At 43.4% G+C, this 18,068-nt stretch overlaps 1 protein-coding gene across 1 annotated transcript in view; it reads right to left on the reverse strand.

The window, feature by feature from the left end:
* The window catches only part of cacna1ba (calcium channel, voltage-dependent, N type, alpha 1B subunit, a), a 189,838-nt gene that overhangs the window by 52,817 nt on the left and 118,953 nt on the right, over positions 1-18,068 (reverse strand). Inside the window, exons 25-38 of the mRNA XM_036979605.1 lie at positions 15,810-15,916; positions 10,978-11,074; positions 10,673-10,833; positions 10,088-10,225; positions 8,373-8,574; positions 7,370-7,534; positions 6,994-7,104; positions 6,786-6,869; positions 5,707-5,712; positions 4,719-4,835; positions 2,796-2,861; positions 2,532-2,623; positions 1,623-1,773; positions 292-419 (exon numbers count right to left, since the gene is read on the reverse strand). Of these exons, the coding sequence (XP_036835500.1) occupies positions 292-419; positions 1,623-1,773; positions 2,532-2,623; positions 2,796-2,861; positions 4,719-4,835; positions 5,707-5,712; positions 6,786-6,869; positions 6,994-7,104; positions 7,370-7,534; positions 8,373-8,574; positions 10,088-10,225; positions 10,673-10,833; positions 10,978-11,074; positions 15,810-15,916 (1,625 nt within the window). The remainder of the gene's footprint in view (positions 1-291; positions 420-1,622; positions 1,774-2,531; positions 2,624-2,795; positions 2,862-4,718; positions 4,836-5,706; positions 5,713-6,785; positions 6,870-6,993; positions 7,105-7,369; positions 7,535-8,372; positions 8,575-10,087; positions 10,226-10,672; positions 10,834-10,977; positions 11,075-15,809; positions 15,917-18,068) is intronic.

The following is an 18,068-nucleotide window of genomic DNA, read 5'->3' on the forward strand; positions in this document are numbered from 1 at the left end:
CCGTCCGCTGCAAAAAGAACAAGCAGATATATAGAAACAACAACTTCAGGACAGCTTCAAGAGAACAATGATAATCAGAGGGCTGACTGCATACTAGGAGGTGTGCTATCATACCATCTACATAGAGGATTGTCAGAAAGTCACAAAGTGTCAGGCAGTGTCAGTCAGTCCCCTCCATACTAGTAGCAGTAATACTAGATTCCACTCTGACTGGGTGAGATACAGTAGGATCCCCAGCCAGCCAGATGGAGGGAGGGAGGGAGGGAAAGAGAAAGGGCAGGGGACACATACCAGGCAGCAGGGTCGTACTCAGCCCAAACACGGATGAACTCATCCAGATGATGAGGCCCCAGTATAGAAGAGTCTCGAGTCAGGTATTCAAAGTTATCCATGATCACAGCCACAAACAGATTAAGCATCTGGAAGAGAGGTTTAACAAGGATTTATAGGAATAGACACAGTATGACAACAAAATTGACAGCTAACTAGTTTTGCATAACATTAGGGCAAATCAAATCATTTTTTTTTGTATTTAAATAGTTTTGCATAATATTAGGTAAAATCAAATATTTTTTTCTATTTAAATAGTTTTGCATAACATTAGGTAACTACTAATCCTACGTTTCAGACTTATTACCAGGCTGCACATCAGTGGAGGCTGCTTAGGGAAGGACGGCTCATAATAATGGCTGGAACTGAGTAAATGGAAACCATGTGTTTGATGTAGATCATCGGATGGGGCCACAGTGTCTCCTGACCCCTCCTGTCTCAGCCTCCAGTATTTATGCTTCAGTAGTTTGTGTCGGAGGACTAGGGTCAGTCTGTTATATCTGGAGTACTTCTCCTGTCTTATCCGGTGTCCTGTGTGAATTTAAGTTTGCGCTCTCTAATTCTCTCTTTCTCTCTTTCTTTCTTTCTCTGTGAGGACCTGAGCCCTAGGACCATGCCTCAGGACTCCCTGGCATGATGACTCCTTGCTGTCCCCAGTCCACCTGGCCGTGCTGCTGCTCCAGTTTCAACTGTTCTGCCTGCAGCTATGGAAACCTGACCTGTTCACCGGACGTGCTACCTGTCCCAGACCTGCTGTTTTCAACTCTCTAGAGACAGCAGGAGCGGTAGAGATACTCTTAATGATCGGCTATGGAAAGCCAACTGACATTTACTCCTGAGGTAATGACTTGTTGCACCCTCGACAACTACTGTGATTATTATTATTTGACCATGCTGGTCATTTATGAACATTTGAACATCTTGGCCATGTTCTGTTATAATCTCCACCCGACACAGCAAGAAGAGGACTGGCCACCCTTCATAGCCTGGTTCCTCTCCAGGTTTCTTCCTAGGTTTTGGCCTTTCTAGGGAATTTTTCCTAGCCACCGTGCTTCTACACCTGCATTGCTTACTGTTTGGGGTTTTAGGCTGGGTTTCTGTACAGCACTTTGAGATATCAGCTGATGTAAGAAGGGCTATATAAATACATTTTATTTGAAATTTGATACCATTTCAGGTCAGTCATTACCATGAGCAAGTCCTCCCCAATGAAGGTGCCACCAACCTCCTGTGCTGCACATCAACACAAATCTAACGGTTATGTGTGTATGTTGGATGACATCAGTACTAACCAGGAAAGAGCAGAGGAAGATGAAGGACACAAAGTAGAAGTAGGCAAAGTCACTGCCACACTCCTTCCCCAGGTTGCCTGACCTCTCATCACAGGCTCTGTGACTCAAACACGACAGCATGATCTCATGCCACGCCTCCCCTGTGGCACTCCTGGAGAACACAGGGGTGGACAGACAGACGGACAGACAGACAATGGACAGACAGACAGAAAATCAGCAGACAGACAGTGGACAGACAGACAGAGAGAAAATCAGCAGACAGACAGTGGACAGACAGACAGACAGAAAATCAGCAGACAGTGGACAGACAGACAGACAGAAAATCAGCAGACAGACAGTGGACAGACAGACAGAAATAGTGACATACAGCAACAACAAAAAAGTGATTTTATTTTGAGTAATTTGGAGATGTTCACAGTGTACTAAAACATGTTCCCAGTCCCTGTTCCAACTCTGGTGGAGGATCCTTCAGAGTAGCAACTCAAACTGCATGCTCACTCTGCTGCTTGCCAGAACAGGGAAGAGGCCAGACAGAGCAGGGTGGCTGTTCAAATAATCTGTTTCCTGGAGTTAGTCGACTAATATAAACCTATCATCATAAACCTGATGATCTGGACTGGAGGGCCCTGAGGAAACAAAGGGATGGTGTGACAGAGTCAGAGAGGAGGACACAAGACCACTTTCATTCCCAGGCAACGCTACCCAGAAGACCTGGGGGGGGGGGGGGGGTGGAGCCTGGCACAGTACAGAGCACACAGCCCACTCTGCTGCATGCACCAATTACAAGAGAATATATAGAAACCCTGGCTTACAGTCACAGGAGGGAGAGGGAGAGGGAGAGGGAGAGGGAGAGGGAGGAGATGAGAGAGGGAGAGAAACAGGGACAGGGTTATTTAATCATGTATATACCTGAACAGTAGCATGAGAGCCTGAAGAAAAGTGCGGAAGTTGTTGTGGTGAGTGATGGATGTGTCCTCGTTGAGCTCAATGTTTCCGAACACCTGGAAAAGTAAGGGATTGATTATACCCACAGATCATGACAGTAAATGCCTTACATTGCATAACAATTTTCTTATTCAATAAAAAACACAATTTCACACCATTAGTCTGTAGGCATGTATAATCAAATTATTTTGAGGGAACATTTAAGGAGATAATGGAAGCAGCACCCACCTGCATACCGATGATGGCATAGATGAAGAACAGCATTGCTATCAGAAGGCAAACATAGGGCAGGGCCTGGAAGTAGAGGATTTTTTTAGGCTAGGTTCTAGGGAGGGGCTGTACAGTCATTGCTTTTGTCCAATCACAATGCAACTTAGGTTTTGGGTTACACAGCTACGAGGTGAAAAAGGCAATGCTTGTGGAATGATCTTAGAGAACTGTTTATTCTCTGTGGGTTGGGGAGTGATAGTGACTACGGTGGGTCATCTAGGTGATTAATGGTTTATGTTGGCCTGGTATGGTTCCCAATCAGAGACAGCTGTTTATCGTTGTCTCTGATTGGGGATCATATTTAGGCAGCCATTTCCTCATTGTGCTTTGTGGGATCTTGTCTATGGATAGTTGCCTGTAGCGTCACGTTTTGTTTGGCAGTTTGTTGTTTTTGTTCGGTGTTCTTTTATTAAAGGATAATGTACGCCTACCACGCTGCACCTTGGTCTCCTTCTAACAACGGATGTGACAGAAGATCCCACCAACAACGGACCAAGCAGCATGCCCGGGAGATAATGGCATCCTGGTCTGTGGAGGAGATTAGGGAGAGAACATCCTGGACTTGGGACAACATAACAGCAGGAGAAAAGAGCCTGCCATGGAGGCAGGCGAAAGCAGCGAAGGAGGGACAGCGACGAAGTTGGGGAGGTAGGCCACAGAAACCCCAATATTTTTTGGCGGGGGCACATGGTGCAGTCGGCGGAGCCGAGGAGTGAACCAGAGCCAGTCTGGGAGAAAGAGAATTTGGAGGAGAGAGAAATGGGAGAATTGCTGAGTTGGTGGAGAATGAGTTGGTGGAAGATTTTAGAATAAAGGAACGTGTTGTCAGTTTGGTGCCACCTGAGTCAGCTCCCCGTACTCGTCCTGAGAAGTAGATTAAAGTTCCGGTACCTTTGATGCCGGCTATACGCACCAGGTCTCCAGTACATCTCCACAGCCCGGTACGTCCTGTGCCTGCTCCTCGCACTCTCCCTCAAGTGCGTGTCCCCAGTCAGGTCCGTCCTGTTCCTGCTCCTCGCACTCGCCCTGAGGTGCGTGTCATCAGCCCGGTGCCACCTGTACCGATCCCACGCATCAGGCCTCCAGTGCGCCTCCACAGTCCAGTACGTCCTGTGCCTCCTCCCCGCACTCGCCCTGAGGTGCGTGTCATCCGCCCGGTGCCACCTGTACCGGTCCCACGCATCAGGCCTCCAGTACGCCTCCACAGTCCAGAGCTTCCAGCGACAGTTCCCAGTCCAGAGCTTCCGGCGACAGTTCCCAGTCCAGAGCTTCCGGCGACAGTTCCCAGTCCAGAGCTTCCGGCGACAGTTCCCAGTCCAGAGCTTCCGGCGACAGTTCCCAGTCCAGAGCTTCCGGCGACAGTTCCCAGTCCAGAGCTTCCGGCGACAGTTCCCAGTCCAGAGCTTCCGGCGACAGTTCCCAGTCCAGAGCTTCCAGCGACAGTTCCCGCACCTGAGCTGCCATGGAGGAAGACGTCGTATCAGCGAGCGGAGTGGGTACTTCGCCCCGCACCGGAGCCGCCCCCCGACGGTAGATGTCCATCCTGACCCTCCCCTTTTGAGTCAGGTATTGCGGTCGGTGTCCATATCTTTGGGGGGGGGGGGGGGGGGGGGGGGGGGTTCTGTCACGCCCTGACCATAGAGAGCTGTGTAATCTCTGTTAGTTGGGGCGTGATAGTGACTAGGGTGGGTCATCTAGGTGATTAATGGTTTATGTTGGCTTGTTTGTTTTTGTTTTGTTCGGAGTTTCGATTTATTAAAATATGTGGAACTCTAAGCACGCTGCGCCTTGGTCCAATCATTATAACGATCGTGACAGTGAGGTGTGTATGTGTGTGTGTATGTGTGTCTGTGTGTGCAGGTGTTTGCGTGTGTGTATCACCTTAAAGGACTGGACGAAGGTCCACAGCAGGATACGGATGGTGTAGCCTTGCCTCAGTAGTTTGATGAGACGAGCTGCTCTGAACAGCCTCAGAAAACTCAGGTTCAAAAGCCGGTCCTGTGGGGCCGGGTGACAAAAACCTTACAGCCCATTCACTGGAGGCATTCAAAACATGACCCCATCACTACATAACGACAATAATGCAGATTAAATAACATGATTGTATTTGGTTGGTCTAGTTTCAATTTGCTGAAGGAGGCCAAACAATGCAGCCACACAGATCTGTACACACAGTGCTGTAGATAAAGTAAAGACTGGAAGGAGAAAAAGTAACGGGACGGGAGGGGTAGTCATTCACCCCGTGGTGGAAAAAGTAATCGGACAGGAGGAGTAGTCATTCACCCCGTGGTGGAAAAAGTACCCACATGTCATACTTGAGTAAAAGTAAAGATACCTTCATAGAAAATGACTCAAGTAAAAGAGAAAGTCACCCAGTAAAATACTACTTGAGTAAAAGTCTAAAAGTATTTGGTTTGAAATATACTTAAGTATCAAAAGTAAATGTAATTACTAAAATATACTTAAGTATTGAAAGTAATAGTATAATATTGTCCCTATATTAAGCAAACCAGATGGCCACATTGTCTAGTTTTTTTAATTTACGGATAGCCAGGGGAACACTCCAACACTCAGACATAATTTATAAACGATGCATAAGTGTTTAGTGAGTCCACCAGATCAGAGGCAGTAGCGATGACCAGGGATGTTCTCTTAATAAGTGCATGAATTTGTCGAATTTTCCTGTCCTGCTAAGCATTCAAAATGTAACGAGTACTTTTGGGTGTCAGGATAAATGTATAGAGTAAAAAGTACATCATTTTCTTTAGGAATGTAGTAAAAGTGTTCAAAAATATAAATAGTAAAGTACAGATACCCCAAAAAACTCCTTCTGTAGTATTTGAAAGTATTTTTACACCACTGCACTCACCGTTGTCTATAAGAGCAGTTGTTTAGCCGTAGCAGATGGTGGGCACATCAGTGAAGACATTCAACAAGAGGACAATGCAGAAAGGGCGACAGGGAGAGGGAGAGAAAGAAAGACAGAGAGAGAGAAACAAGGAAAAGAGAAAAATAGAAACAGTAATGACAAAGCCTGTAAGCTCAAAACACACACTTAAATCAGTCAGAGCATTGGACAATGATACAGATACTGTAGGATACTGGACAGATAAAGATATTGTATCACTACAGTAGGAGAACATTAAAAAGTACTACAGGGACTGACAGAAACATGTTGAAGGATTCACATAGATTTGCTCATAATATGACTAGGAGATGATAATGATACACACAAATCCCATTCCCTGTTGCACTCAGCTGAACTGCCTCACGTTCTCACTCAGAGCCCATATCAGGCATCAGTGAAGAATCAATAACGTTAACATGTAGCTCTGTTCACAAACTCTTTCTCTCCTTCTCTCCCCCTCTGGGCCCGAGCTAAGCCATCTTTGCTGAGACGGCTATTCAGCACATCAGGGTTGAGAGTGTGTACAGGTCAAGCCGACTCTGTTTACACAAACTGTCTATACAGCCTTATGTCTCTGCATGTCACTAAACTACCAATACTTTGCCTTATTAACCTTTTACTGCAGTGGGATAAACAGGGCCACACAGAGTGTTTCTTGCTCGTCTTAAACAAATCTACTTCGAAACAAAAGTATACAACCTCACACAAATGGTTACGAGCTTAAAAATAAGACACTATGGCAGATATAGAGTTGAAATGTATCTAATTTTGGTTTGCATCCTAATATAATACTTTATATACACCACAGACGACAAAAATGTAACAAAACCGTTTGACAAAGAAACACCAGATTTTCGGTGTTTGAAAAATAAATGTTTATTATTTATGAAATTATGAAAAATATTAATAACATTCCACCCATGAGGCCACAAGAGGGCGATTTGGTCATTTGACTGTAGGAAAGGACTACCATGTATTGTAATGTATATAGAGGAAGGTGGAAGAAGCACATTGTGTGCTCTGCTGATTTCTTAGCTTACATTGATTTCTGTGACCACAATGTCAGTTATACTTCCCAGCACGGTCACAAAGTCAAACACGTTCCAGGCATCCTTCAGGTAGTTCTGGAACGAGAAGGGATTGAATATCACTCACAAACTCAAGGCATGCAGTGCACCTTCAAATCATTGATAACGTTTGCCATATTGATAGCATGCAGATAAAGAGGAAGGAGGACAGTAAACCCACCAGTGGTCCGAAGGCGATGATCTTCAGAATACACTCCAGAGAGAAGAGGGCAGTGAAGACGATGTTGAAGTGCTTCAACATGGCCTCGTAGAAGTCTGGAGCTCCATGGAACTGGTGCAGGGTGGGTGAGGGAATGAGATAGAGTGAGAGTGAGAAAGAGTGTGAGAGAGAGAGCGAGAGAGAGAGAGAGAGTGTGTGTGAAAGAGAGAGAGGGAGAGAACGAGAAACTTAATAAGCAGATAGCTAATATACCTCCTAAAACATCAACACTGTGTGAATAGGAGTTTTTCCTGACCACTCGATCAGACAAGGAAAATCTCCAGGCCATAGTTATATCCTACTGTATTTTTTTGTGACTGCGATGGACTGTACCAACCTTCATCATGAGCACCACGGTGTTCAGGGCGATCATGATCATAATGGCGTACTCAAACGGGGGTGACACCACAAACTTCCACATCCGGTACTGGAAGGACTGCACGTTCTCTGGCATGTAACGCGTCAGTGGCTTGGCGTTGATGGCAAAGTCAATGCAGGCCCTCTGAAAAGAACGAGACAGAAATGACATGCGTCCAATGTTCCCTTTCAAATTCACCATCCATTTCCTCATCATCATGACCATCAGCACCAATCACCAGTTATCAATTCATCACTCTTTCAACCATTACCTTCATCAGGACCACTGAATCTGTATCATCAACATCAAAGGAAATACTGTGAAGAAAACAACTCATATCTTATGAGACAGCAAGCAGAGAGTCCTGATTCTATCAGAGCCATGTGCAGAGGAGATGTCTGAATCCAGAGGATGGATAAATGGGTAGTTCCTCCTGGGTAGTTCCTCCTGGCTGTACTATGGCCCCAGTTAGCCGAGTCAGGTTAGGTTAGCAAACAAACAGACACAGGGAGACGTATCTGTTGTGTTAGTTCAGAATAGGGACAGAGGGAGATATTGTATCTGTGGTTGCCTAATGGGGTCCTGGTAGACATGGGGAAGGGGGATAGGGGATGACTCGCTGGGTTGGTGTCCACCTGTGGAACCACAGATGGGGCTCCAGAATGAATCGTGGACCTGTCACACTGGAGCTCACCAAGTAGGCTGTACTGCATCGGTTGCTACTGCAGGATCCACTGCAGCCTCACCGACTCAACACGCACAACTGAACCCAGCATAAAAAACAGCAGCAGCAGTGAGAGAAAGATGGTACCTGCACTGAGTACTCAGCATTATATAAGGGTGGTAACATCTACAGAGCATCGTGAGCTTTGCACTGCACAGGGCACTGATGACCAACACGTCACAAATGAAGAAAGTATACTTGGAAGAAATACGAATTGTTATTGCTTTGCTTCAAAGTGAGTTATCGCCCGTGCTGTACCTCGTTTTTCTCCAGGCTGCACTCTGACATGGCCTTGTCCCCTTGCTCCTGGAAGGTAATGATGATCAAGGCCACAAAGATGTTGACGAAGAAGAAGGGAAAGACCACGAAGTAGACCACGTAGAAGATGGAGATCTCTATACGGTAGCCTGGACTGGGACCCTGGTCCTCAAAGGTAGCGTCCACAGAGTGCTTCAGAACACTGGAGAGGAACACAGGAACCATGCTGTCAATATATGGAAACACTCACAACAACAGTCAGCTTTGGTTAAACTGCTACCAAGTTTCCTACAGTAACTACAATATGACTAAAACCTAACTGGAAACGATTCAACTATTTAAAGTTCAATATCTAAAATTAGGGACATAGGCAATTAAAATCCTTTGTTAAAATGTAATAGGCATGTGATTAATGTTCAACGTTGCTGATACAAAGGTTCATTTTCATCTGCCGTGTTAAGATGGTCCTTACAGTAAAAGTCCAGCTGAGTGAGAGAGAGACTGGCCACTAACCCCCTAGTCCTCCAGGTCATGAGGACTGAGTCTTATTTAATGGACTTCATTTTAACATATCATAAATCACTGGATTGTTTAATAACATAGCTAAGTCAATGATTTCATTGAGGAGGACAGAGGAGTTGGAATAAGAAGCAGAATTATGGACAGGCTGGAAATTGCAGAGAAGGCACTCTGGTGTGCTGACCCGACAAGCTGGCACACTTTGCTTGATTTTATTTAAATCTCATTTTGTCCTCATTCGGACTAAGTCCTTAAACATTAAAATACAATTTATAATACAATCATATTTTCACATATAACACACGGTTACAAACTGACATATTGACCAGATAAATACTGTGACACTGAAAATATAGATTGGTTCCTTCATCTACCGTAGTCATGCACAATCTTCCAATGTATTATATGTAAGTGGCTCTATGGGATTGTTTGAATTTAGATTTTGATAGGTTTCTGGTTTGCTCAGATAAATGATTCATTTTCTTTGATGCTCTGAATCTAAATGTTATTTTGCCTGTTTCTCTTCTCTGCCAGGATCAGACATACTGTAGGTGGTGGACAATCTAGTCCTAGTATTGCCTGAATGTGTCTCTTACCAAATGAATCCTGTTGTGAATGGAGTTTGGCCATTTAAATGATGTACATTATGAAATCAAATAAGCATGTTTTTTTTCCAATAATCTTGTTGATTGATGACCACCCAAGAGCATTGTGCATGACTACAACAGAATAATCATATTTCTACCTTAGAACCATCCTTGCTGCTTTATTCTGGGCAGTCTGCAGCCTCCTAATCTCACTTGCGGATGCATTTCCTCAACCACAGAACAGTAGTTAATCTGACTCCCAATTAATGATTGGGTTGTTTGCTTAAGAATCTTTCATGGTAAATATTTTGCATGCAGTTCTAATTATTTTCTTATATAGATGAGTTACTTGAGACAATTACAGAGACTAGCACAGCACATTCTCAGAACATATCCCCAGGGCAGGCTTATTCACAGTCTACTGTTCTAATGTCAGTCTGTCGGTCAGTCTGTCTGTCTGTGTATCTGCCTGAGAGCTACAGCACATTCTCAGAACATATCCCCAGGCCCGTTCACCCATTCTACTACCGGTCTGTCTGAGAGCAACCAGTCCACCAGAGACCTCAACTTTACAGAGCAACTCCAAAGGAACCTGGAAAGTGGACTTACTCGGGCCAGCCCTCTCCGGTGGACACAGTGAAGAGAGTGAGGAAGGCCCACAGCACGTTGTCATAGTGGAACTCATACTTCTTCCACACCCGAGGCTGGGCGGCCACCTCATCCTTATCGTAGTCCAGGAAATTACCTCTGTTTAGGGGAGAGAGAGAGAGAGAAACAGGGGGAGGGGAGAGGGAGAACAACTTACTGCACACATGAACACATACAAAAATATAAATACTCAGATACTATTTTGATTATAGACTGACAAAACACCATGTCCCTGTGAAAAATCAATAGGATCCTCAAACAAAAACACATAATTACTGCAATCATTTTCAAAGCAGCACTGGGCTGTGCTTCTCTCTATTGGGGAAGATACAGTAATTGTACACTGGCATAGCGGCATTCAAAGCTGCAAGCCAGAGCCAGGCAGGGCTGTACCACCACAGCTGCCTTGGAGGGGGAGCCCTCCCCTGAGCTGTTACCGTTATTACATGGTTTATTCTATCAGACTGTTGGGCCCAGTGCCTTGGTGCCAACGATGTTCATACTGTATGCCTTCTCCTGTTTCATTTCATAATGATGTAGAACTACCTGCAGTCCTTCTCCAGTGCCTTGGACTCATCGGAGCAGTAGAAGAACTTCCCCTTGAACAGTTGCACAGCGATGACAGCGAAGATGAACATGAAGAGCATGTAGACAATGAGAATGTTGAAGACGTTCTTCAGGGAGTTGACCACACAGTCAAACACAGCCTGAGAGAGGACACACACACACACAAACACACACACACACACAGAAACATGGGGTTGGATTAGATACTGTACACACTGATGATTATGTTCTGACAACAGCAGTGAATACGTGTGACGGTAGAGCAGTGTAAGTCCATACTGTACCTTCAGCTTTGGCAGGCGCTTGATGGTCTTGAGGGGCCGTAAGACTCGCAGAACTCTGAGGGACTTGATGGTGCTGATGTCCTTTCCTTTGGACCCTCTGCACAAGAAAAACACTAAGTTAGACAACAAACCTGTAAGGTCATCACTCAACTGCTAAACCCTGTGAGAAGATAGTTGTGTACAGAAACTGCTCAAACAACAATTGCATTACAAAAGAGGCAAACCACTTGTGACAGAAACCAGTAGCTTGTTGATAAATCACTGTTGGTTTTAAATGTTTCATGAATTGTAAGGTTTCGACTAATAAACAAAGTGTTTGAAGAATGCTCTCTAGAGGTCTTGACCAAACGTGACAGGAAATATTTAGTAGGAGAACGGATGGTACTATCCTCCCATCTCCCACTACTTTAAATACATTGTATTCTATACAAGACATTCAGAATGATTTGGGGTCGAAAGATACAAGGCATAATACATAGGTATAAACATGTTTGTCAAAGCTATAGATGCCCTTAGGATGGTAAATTGTCTGTGACAACCAAGCACCCAACCCCAGCTGAGAATGGATTAGTAATCTCACATAGGATCATGCCTCTCCAAATCATTCAGATAGGCGGGGCATGTAATCCTGGATTACATGAGAAAATTAGACACTTTCTGGATTTATTGCATGCCGATAAATACACCTTCTCCGAAGATTATATCTCAACACATATTTCTCCATGCAAATAATACCAGACAATAAATCAAGTAAATACCAACTATAGACTGTGCATCAGATTTCTGCAGAATAACCGCTAACCAGTGATACAAAAGAAACAGTGATGTTTATTTTTAAAGGAAACAATGCTGTTTTATACACACATCTCGCTAAGTCGTTAAGCTGGGATGGTGAGACAGACGGGCGACTGAGGGAAAAGAGAAAAGGATGTACATGAGTGTGTAGAGTATTAAGACTGATGGGGAAATACAGGAGCAAGTGATTTAATAGACTTTCTCAGACACAGTGGGTGGAAGAACAGAAAATCTTCTGAACCGACGTCAAGAATTCTGAGCAGAATCCCATTAACACTCCGTGTACATTAATGTTCCCTACAGACTCAGAAAAGCTCTTGCTGAATCAGCACCTTGGGGAGCTGTGGGAATAGCAATATAAATGCCTCACAATGCAGGCATCTCCAAACGAAATACAATGAAGTGATAGAACATATTGCATGTTATCTAAAATCATGGTGCAAAATCATGTCCCAATGTGTTGTACAGTACACAAAATGACAATGATTTAAGGGAAAGCATCCCATTTGTGAAACAATGAGGGATTTCAATGACCCCAATAAACAGTCAACAACACATAAATAACCAGACATTATCAGTATGTGATACTTCACATCAATAAATGTCAACTTCTATATCATAACACAGGGTAAAATGTTCCACACCCATGTCACTTCATCTCATCTCTGTCTTTCTAAATTTGGAGAGATTACTCTTAAATACCACGTGAATTCATCTGTTGTTAAAGTCAATCCTACACAGCAGTCACTGGCCGTAACCCGTGTTTCTCACCAACTGATAAAGAGAGACTTGTAAAAACACTTCGTCCTCTAATGACTAACATGCACCAACAATACAGTCCAGGAGGAGGAAAGCAACAAATTTGCCAACACACCACATCTTCCCCTTTCCTACCCTGCCTCCTCTCTGTCTGCCGGCAGCTGGAATCGCGCACGCACGCACGCACACACGCACACGCACACGCACACGCACACACACACACACACACACACACACACACACACACACACACACACACACACACACACACACACACACACACACACCACTTTCCATTCAACTGGGAATAAAAGCCATCCTGTAACTCTCGTATTCCCAACATAGCATGGTCATGTAATATGATGGTGTGGTTCCTCCCTCCCAGAGACTCTGTTATAGCTCTACTCTACCACAGCAGCATGCAACGTTCATGCTCTGATGCACATTAGTCCAGCATGCTTTCACAGTAAATAGAGCCTGTGGTTTGAGATCACACAACACCCACACATGACAAACCACACATGACATTCTGATAGCTTTCAAAGAACGTCTGATCAGTTTGTAGAAAAACACGTGTGACTTGGGAGGTTCATTGGGAGCGTTTGGAGTTTTCTGCAGGGTCTGGATGGTGGCAGCTATGAGAGAAGCTGGCTAAATATTTAATGAAGACATCATTATCAGGTACAGGTGGCTGGTCTGTAGCATACTTCATCTCCCTGGAAGGAGAACCAAAACTGTCAGCCAAAATAACCATCATGTTCTGTCTCAGCACCAGCTATTTTTACCACTACTCTAATGGTAGTCTTAGATTCTCCCTCTGTCCCTGTGAAACCAGACTGTACTATGTTTTAATGTGTGCACTGATAGGGCTCTGCTTTGGTGGGTCACCTAGAGAAAAGAGTTAACAGAATAAGCATGAATGTGTGTTTACATTAGCTGAGAATGTTTGACTTGGGCATAAAAGAGTGAAAATAAATACTAAGAGTCTACATAATGATTATAATTGCAAGTATAGCCAGTGTTGATGCTGGAATTTAGGCCAAGCATCAATTATGAACACGTTTTACTTGAGTCTCCAGTTACAGTCAGATTGGAGAGAGAGGTTTATATTGAAAGCTATCAGAGTGAGATGGCAAAGGCTCCTCGTCTGTAAAGGAAACCCTTTACTCATACAGGTTTAGAGACGTGATCCTGGTCTAAGCAGAAGAAAGAGGGGTAGAGGGGAGAGGGGGGTCCCCACCTGGGCACACCTTGTGGCGGTCTGATGGGGAAAACAGTGAAAAAACACAAAGTACAGAGCACAATTATGGCGACTTCCAACACAAAGAAAATATGAATATGTTTGCATAAACAGGTACAATCTAAACAATACAATATTATGAATGGAGATGGGCCTATAATATATCAAACAGATGTTTCTAGTTTGCTGTAGTACTCATTTATCAGCAACAGACAGTTGAATGCTGTTGTGGAAGTGAGAGGATCTGATCGAACTAGAAAAGGCCCTATGCAACATAGCATTTTAGGCCATAATGACACTTCATCAAGGATAATTGGGTTGAATAATGGCATTCGTTGTTGAAGGCAATGTTCATAAAACAGACACAAATCAAGTTGTATTTGCCAAGAAGACACTCCTGCCACTTGTTTGGGTTGCACAAATAACAGTTGGTTTCTTCTGTACGATCAGGCATACAGTATCTAATGGACAGAGGGCACCTGACAGATGAGGAATGTCTGAAGGAAGACAGAACAACGCCATGTTGTTGAGAGATTTAAGGAAGCAACTTCCCCTAAAACACATCCTGCAACATCTCCTGAGCGGCGTTCGAGGCAGCTAGCTCCACAGTTTGTCGCAGCAGGATGGATGTCAAGAGGTGCATCCAACACAACGACAGCTGCAGATCACTGAGCCAGGCAGTTAGAGTCCCCTGACAGTGTACAGTAGTGGGTGACACATGGCCGTGGCGGTACGGTTCACTCACAATGAGGCAGTGGATCACATGGAGAATGAGTTCCGAGACATGCAGGGAGAATAATGTCCATCCATCAACATGGCCGGCTGTCTGTCAGAGTGGCTAGGGGAGGGTGTTGTAAACAAACACACGAGTGGGAATGGAGGCTGGAACTGTCTGGTCACAGTAAGCAGTCACCAATGTAGATACCTTGATGACACCAGTTTTGAAGACACTGTAAAGTTCCATGCAGAGAAAATGGCTTTCTTTCTTACTACCTTGTATTAGTAGTCACTGCTTAACTATGTGTGTTTTGTAATGAAAGCATGAGCTGTTATAGAGTAGAATGATCATTCTCATCACAGCAACAGATGTATTTGTCTAGTGCAGTCCAAGTGAATATGTAGTCATGATAGGAGACAAGGAGAATGAACACTGAGGTGACATGCCCCCTGTAGCAGAGAGGAACATGGACACCACAGATGATCTATGGTCAAGCAGATGAATGTGAGAGAAGACAAGTGGATTATGAAAAGATGAACAGCAGAGAAAGAGAGATGATTGCGTCCCAATGATTGAGCATAGACCCTGCTACCTCTCACACACAGAGACAGGCAAGATGAGAGAGAGCGAGTGTGAGAGGGAGAGAGAGAAAGAGAGTGAAAACATTACCCCATGAAGCTCCTTCAAGAGATCCAAGCCACAAGGAAACAGAAGAGTAACTTTGAGTCAATAGCACACAAAACACACACACACCATGAAATATGGCATTTTGTGGAGGTGAATTTACCGCAATTACAACCCCTACTACTGCAAAACACACCAACCGGTTGCTCTATCAGCATATAAACGACTAGGACATTAGGTATTCCTATTCTCCAATTGTGTTTTTATGGAACTAATGGTAAGTGCAGTCAATACCCCAGGCAGCAGCAACATTAGCAAGCATACAGGAGTACACAAAGTGTTTCAACTGAATGGCCCTATTCTCATAACAAAAACAGTTGGACCAAAAACTGAGCCAATAATGAATACAATATTGCAGCAGTAAGAGGTAACAGACATCATTATTCAGGAGTACATATTCTACAGTATTGTACTGATGCAAGGAATTTCATGATAAGGAATTTCTCTGATGGGAAATTACAGACTAATTATAGTGTATGTAAAAATGCATGCACAGCATGTCTACATATTTTACAACCAGTGTCTGGGAAAGTGCAATGAATCAGTTCTTTGGTCAAATTTGACGTGTGCAATTCTTCTTATTTTTTTTAAAATGGGGGGGGATTATGAATGTTAGTAAGAAAATATTAAACTTACGAAAATGCAAATGCCACCAGTGCTCCACTGACCACAATGAAGTCCAGAATGTTCCAGAGATCTCTGAAGTAAGAACCAGGATGGAGCAGAAGGCCCAGGTCAACCATCTGGACCAATCAGAGAGCAGGGTTAGATGCTACAGTACACTGAGTGTGGCAGAACCTTCCATAGTCCTACACCAAATGTATTAAATTAAAGCTCCCATGCAGTCTTTGTCATTTTCTTTTTAAATCATAACTGTATGTCTAATACATCACTGTGTGTGTTTATTTGAATGAAAATAACTCCAAAATAGATATTTTATCATATATTTCCCTGAACCTCTTTGTCCGTTGAAATGCTCAGTCTGATCATGTGGGCTTCAGGAAACACATTTGAAGATATTTACATACACAGCTCTGACTGGCTCATAGGATAGTCTAGAACCCACTCCCTTGCCCAGATGAACAGTCATTGGTCTATTATAATCAGATCACATTTTGACATCGTGATGTGGGCTAAAAGTTCCGTCCCACCTGAAGAGGATGAAATTCCAGGCATAAAAAAAAGAATGGGCATTCCCATCATTTTCACAATTTCAGAGTGTTATTTCGACCTCCTTGAGTGGAAATACAATTGAACAAATGAGAAAATCATGTTTTTAACTGCACTGCCCTTTTCATCAACCAGTTGACATGGTGCCCTAATAGCAGCCTAAGCACAGATCTCCTTTAAATTTGCACATATTTCATTTATTTTTTGGTGTTTCAAATATATATATATATTTTTTATTATAATTTGTTGATAACATCACATTTTTATTGCTTATATCTGGAGTTTTTGAGCCATGGATTTGCAAGTAGACTGACTGGTTAACACTTTTTGGCTTGGCTAGCTAGTGTCATGACTCTCCTGTGAGGGTCCAAAGATCAGGTTTTCAATTAATCAACTTCTATCAGACCCCTCTCACCCGCAGAGGGGAGGAGAGATTGATGTGGGGGTTTTGTGACACCTCACGCCCGGTCATAAATTGTATGCAGCAGAGGACTCTCTTGGCTAATTAGTATCAACCAAAATAATGTCTTTGTCCGCCAGCCCAAAGCTTTAATGTCCAAAAAATTCACTTTGGAAAAATATTTCTAACATCCGAATGTGGGAAATGGTCAGATGTAAAAAACTAATGTCATATTGTGTGAACCAAATACTGTATCTGAAGGAAACCCCCTTTAGCTGTCACATTTTCATCCAACCTGATGTGAATAGAATATGAAGAATGATTAAACTATTTTTGTTAAGATAAGAATGTGATTTTGGTTTTCTAATGAGATAATGGTTTTTGATGTCCTTTGCACATTAAGTAGCCATGCCCCAAGTGAGGTCAGAAAAACCCTTTTCGACCAGAGTGCTGAGGACTGGCTAAGAATTAACATGTCAGACCAGAAAGACGTGAGACTTTTGTATACACGTTGAAATCGTAAGAAACTCAAACTCTCAATACAAAAATGTACTTACAAGACAAGGACATCGCCAGTCTGCAACTGTGCGTGTAAAGTGGTTTGGAACTTTGACTATCTACCCGAGGAAGAGGAGAAGAAAACTCCCCTCTCAGACAATCAATTTGTATGGCTAAGTAGCTGTTCTTTGGAAACAGCCCATTGGAGAACAGACAACTAAGAAGAAGGACATTGTGTTCTCTAGTGGACAATCAGAGCATGTACAAGTGGCCCACAGGAAAGGCTCACCAAAACAACTTTCCGAGAGGGCTTGGTTCCGACCGAGGTAAGCGATGAACGAATGGCATTCAACTCGTACATTGATTCATCATTAATTTTTTCCAAACAGGCGGCGGTTTGTGTGCAAGGTATATGATTAATGTGAAGACAGTCCTAGAATGTATCCACAATAAATGTCCCTTTTTCTCTCGCTCTCTACTTTCCCCACCCCCTTCTCCATCTCTGTGTAATAAGCCGGCATATCTTGTCAGTCGCCTAGGGACCTTTGTCTCATGTAAGTGTGTATGTGTATTCTGTGTTATTATTTAGTTAGCTAGTAAATAAATAATTCAACCAATTTGTGCAGATCCAATAAGGTTACAACTGTTCAGAATGAGACTGATATGAGGTAATGATTAATAAGTTACTTATCAATATATACTGTAACTTATCTATCTTCTCGAGTTTAATTCGGGAGATGGTAACTCGTTAAACAACTTATTCTGTGGTGCCCTAAATCCTAATGAGTTAATTGTTACATCATTCATTTAATTGAGTTACAATTCAA

Source organism: Oncorhynchus mykiss, chromosome 6, assembly GCF_013265735.2.
Source record: "Oncorhynchus mykiss isolate Arlee chromosome 6, USDA_OmykA_1.1, whole genome shotgun sequence".
NCBI classification, from domain to species: domain Eukaryota; kingdom Metazoa; phylum Chordata; class Actinopteri; order Salmoniformes; family Salmonidae; genus Oncorhynchus; species Oncorhynchus mykiss.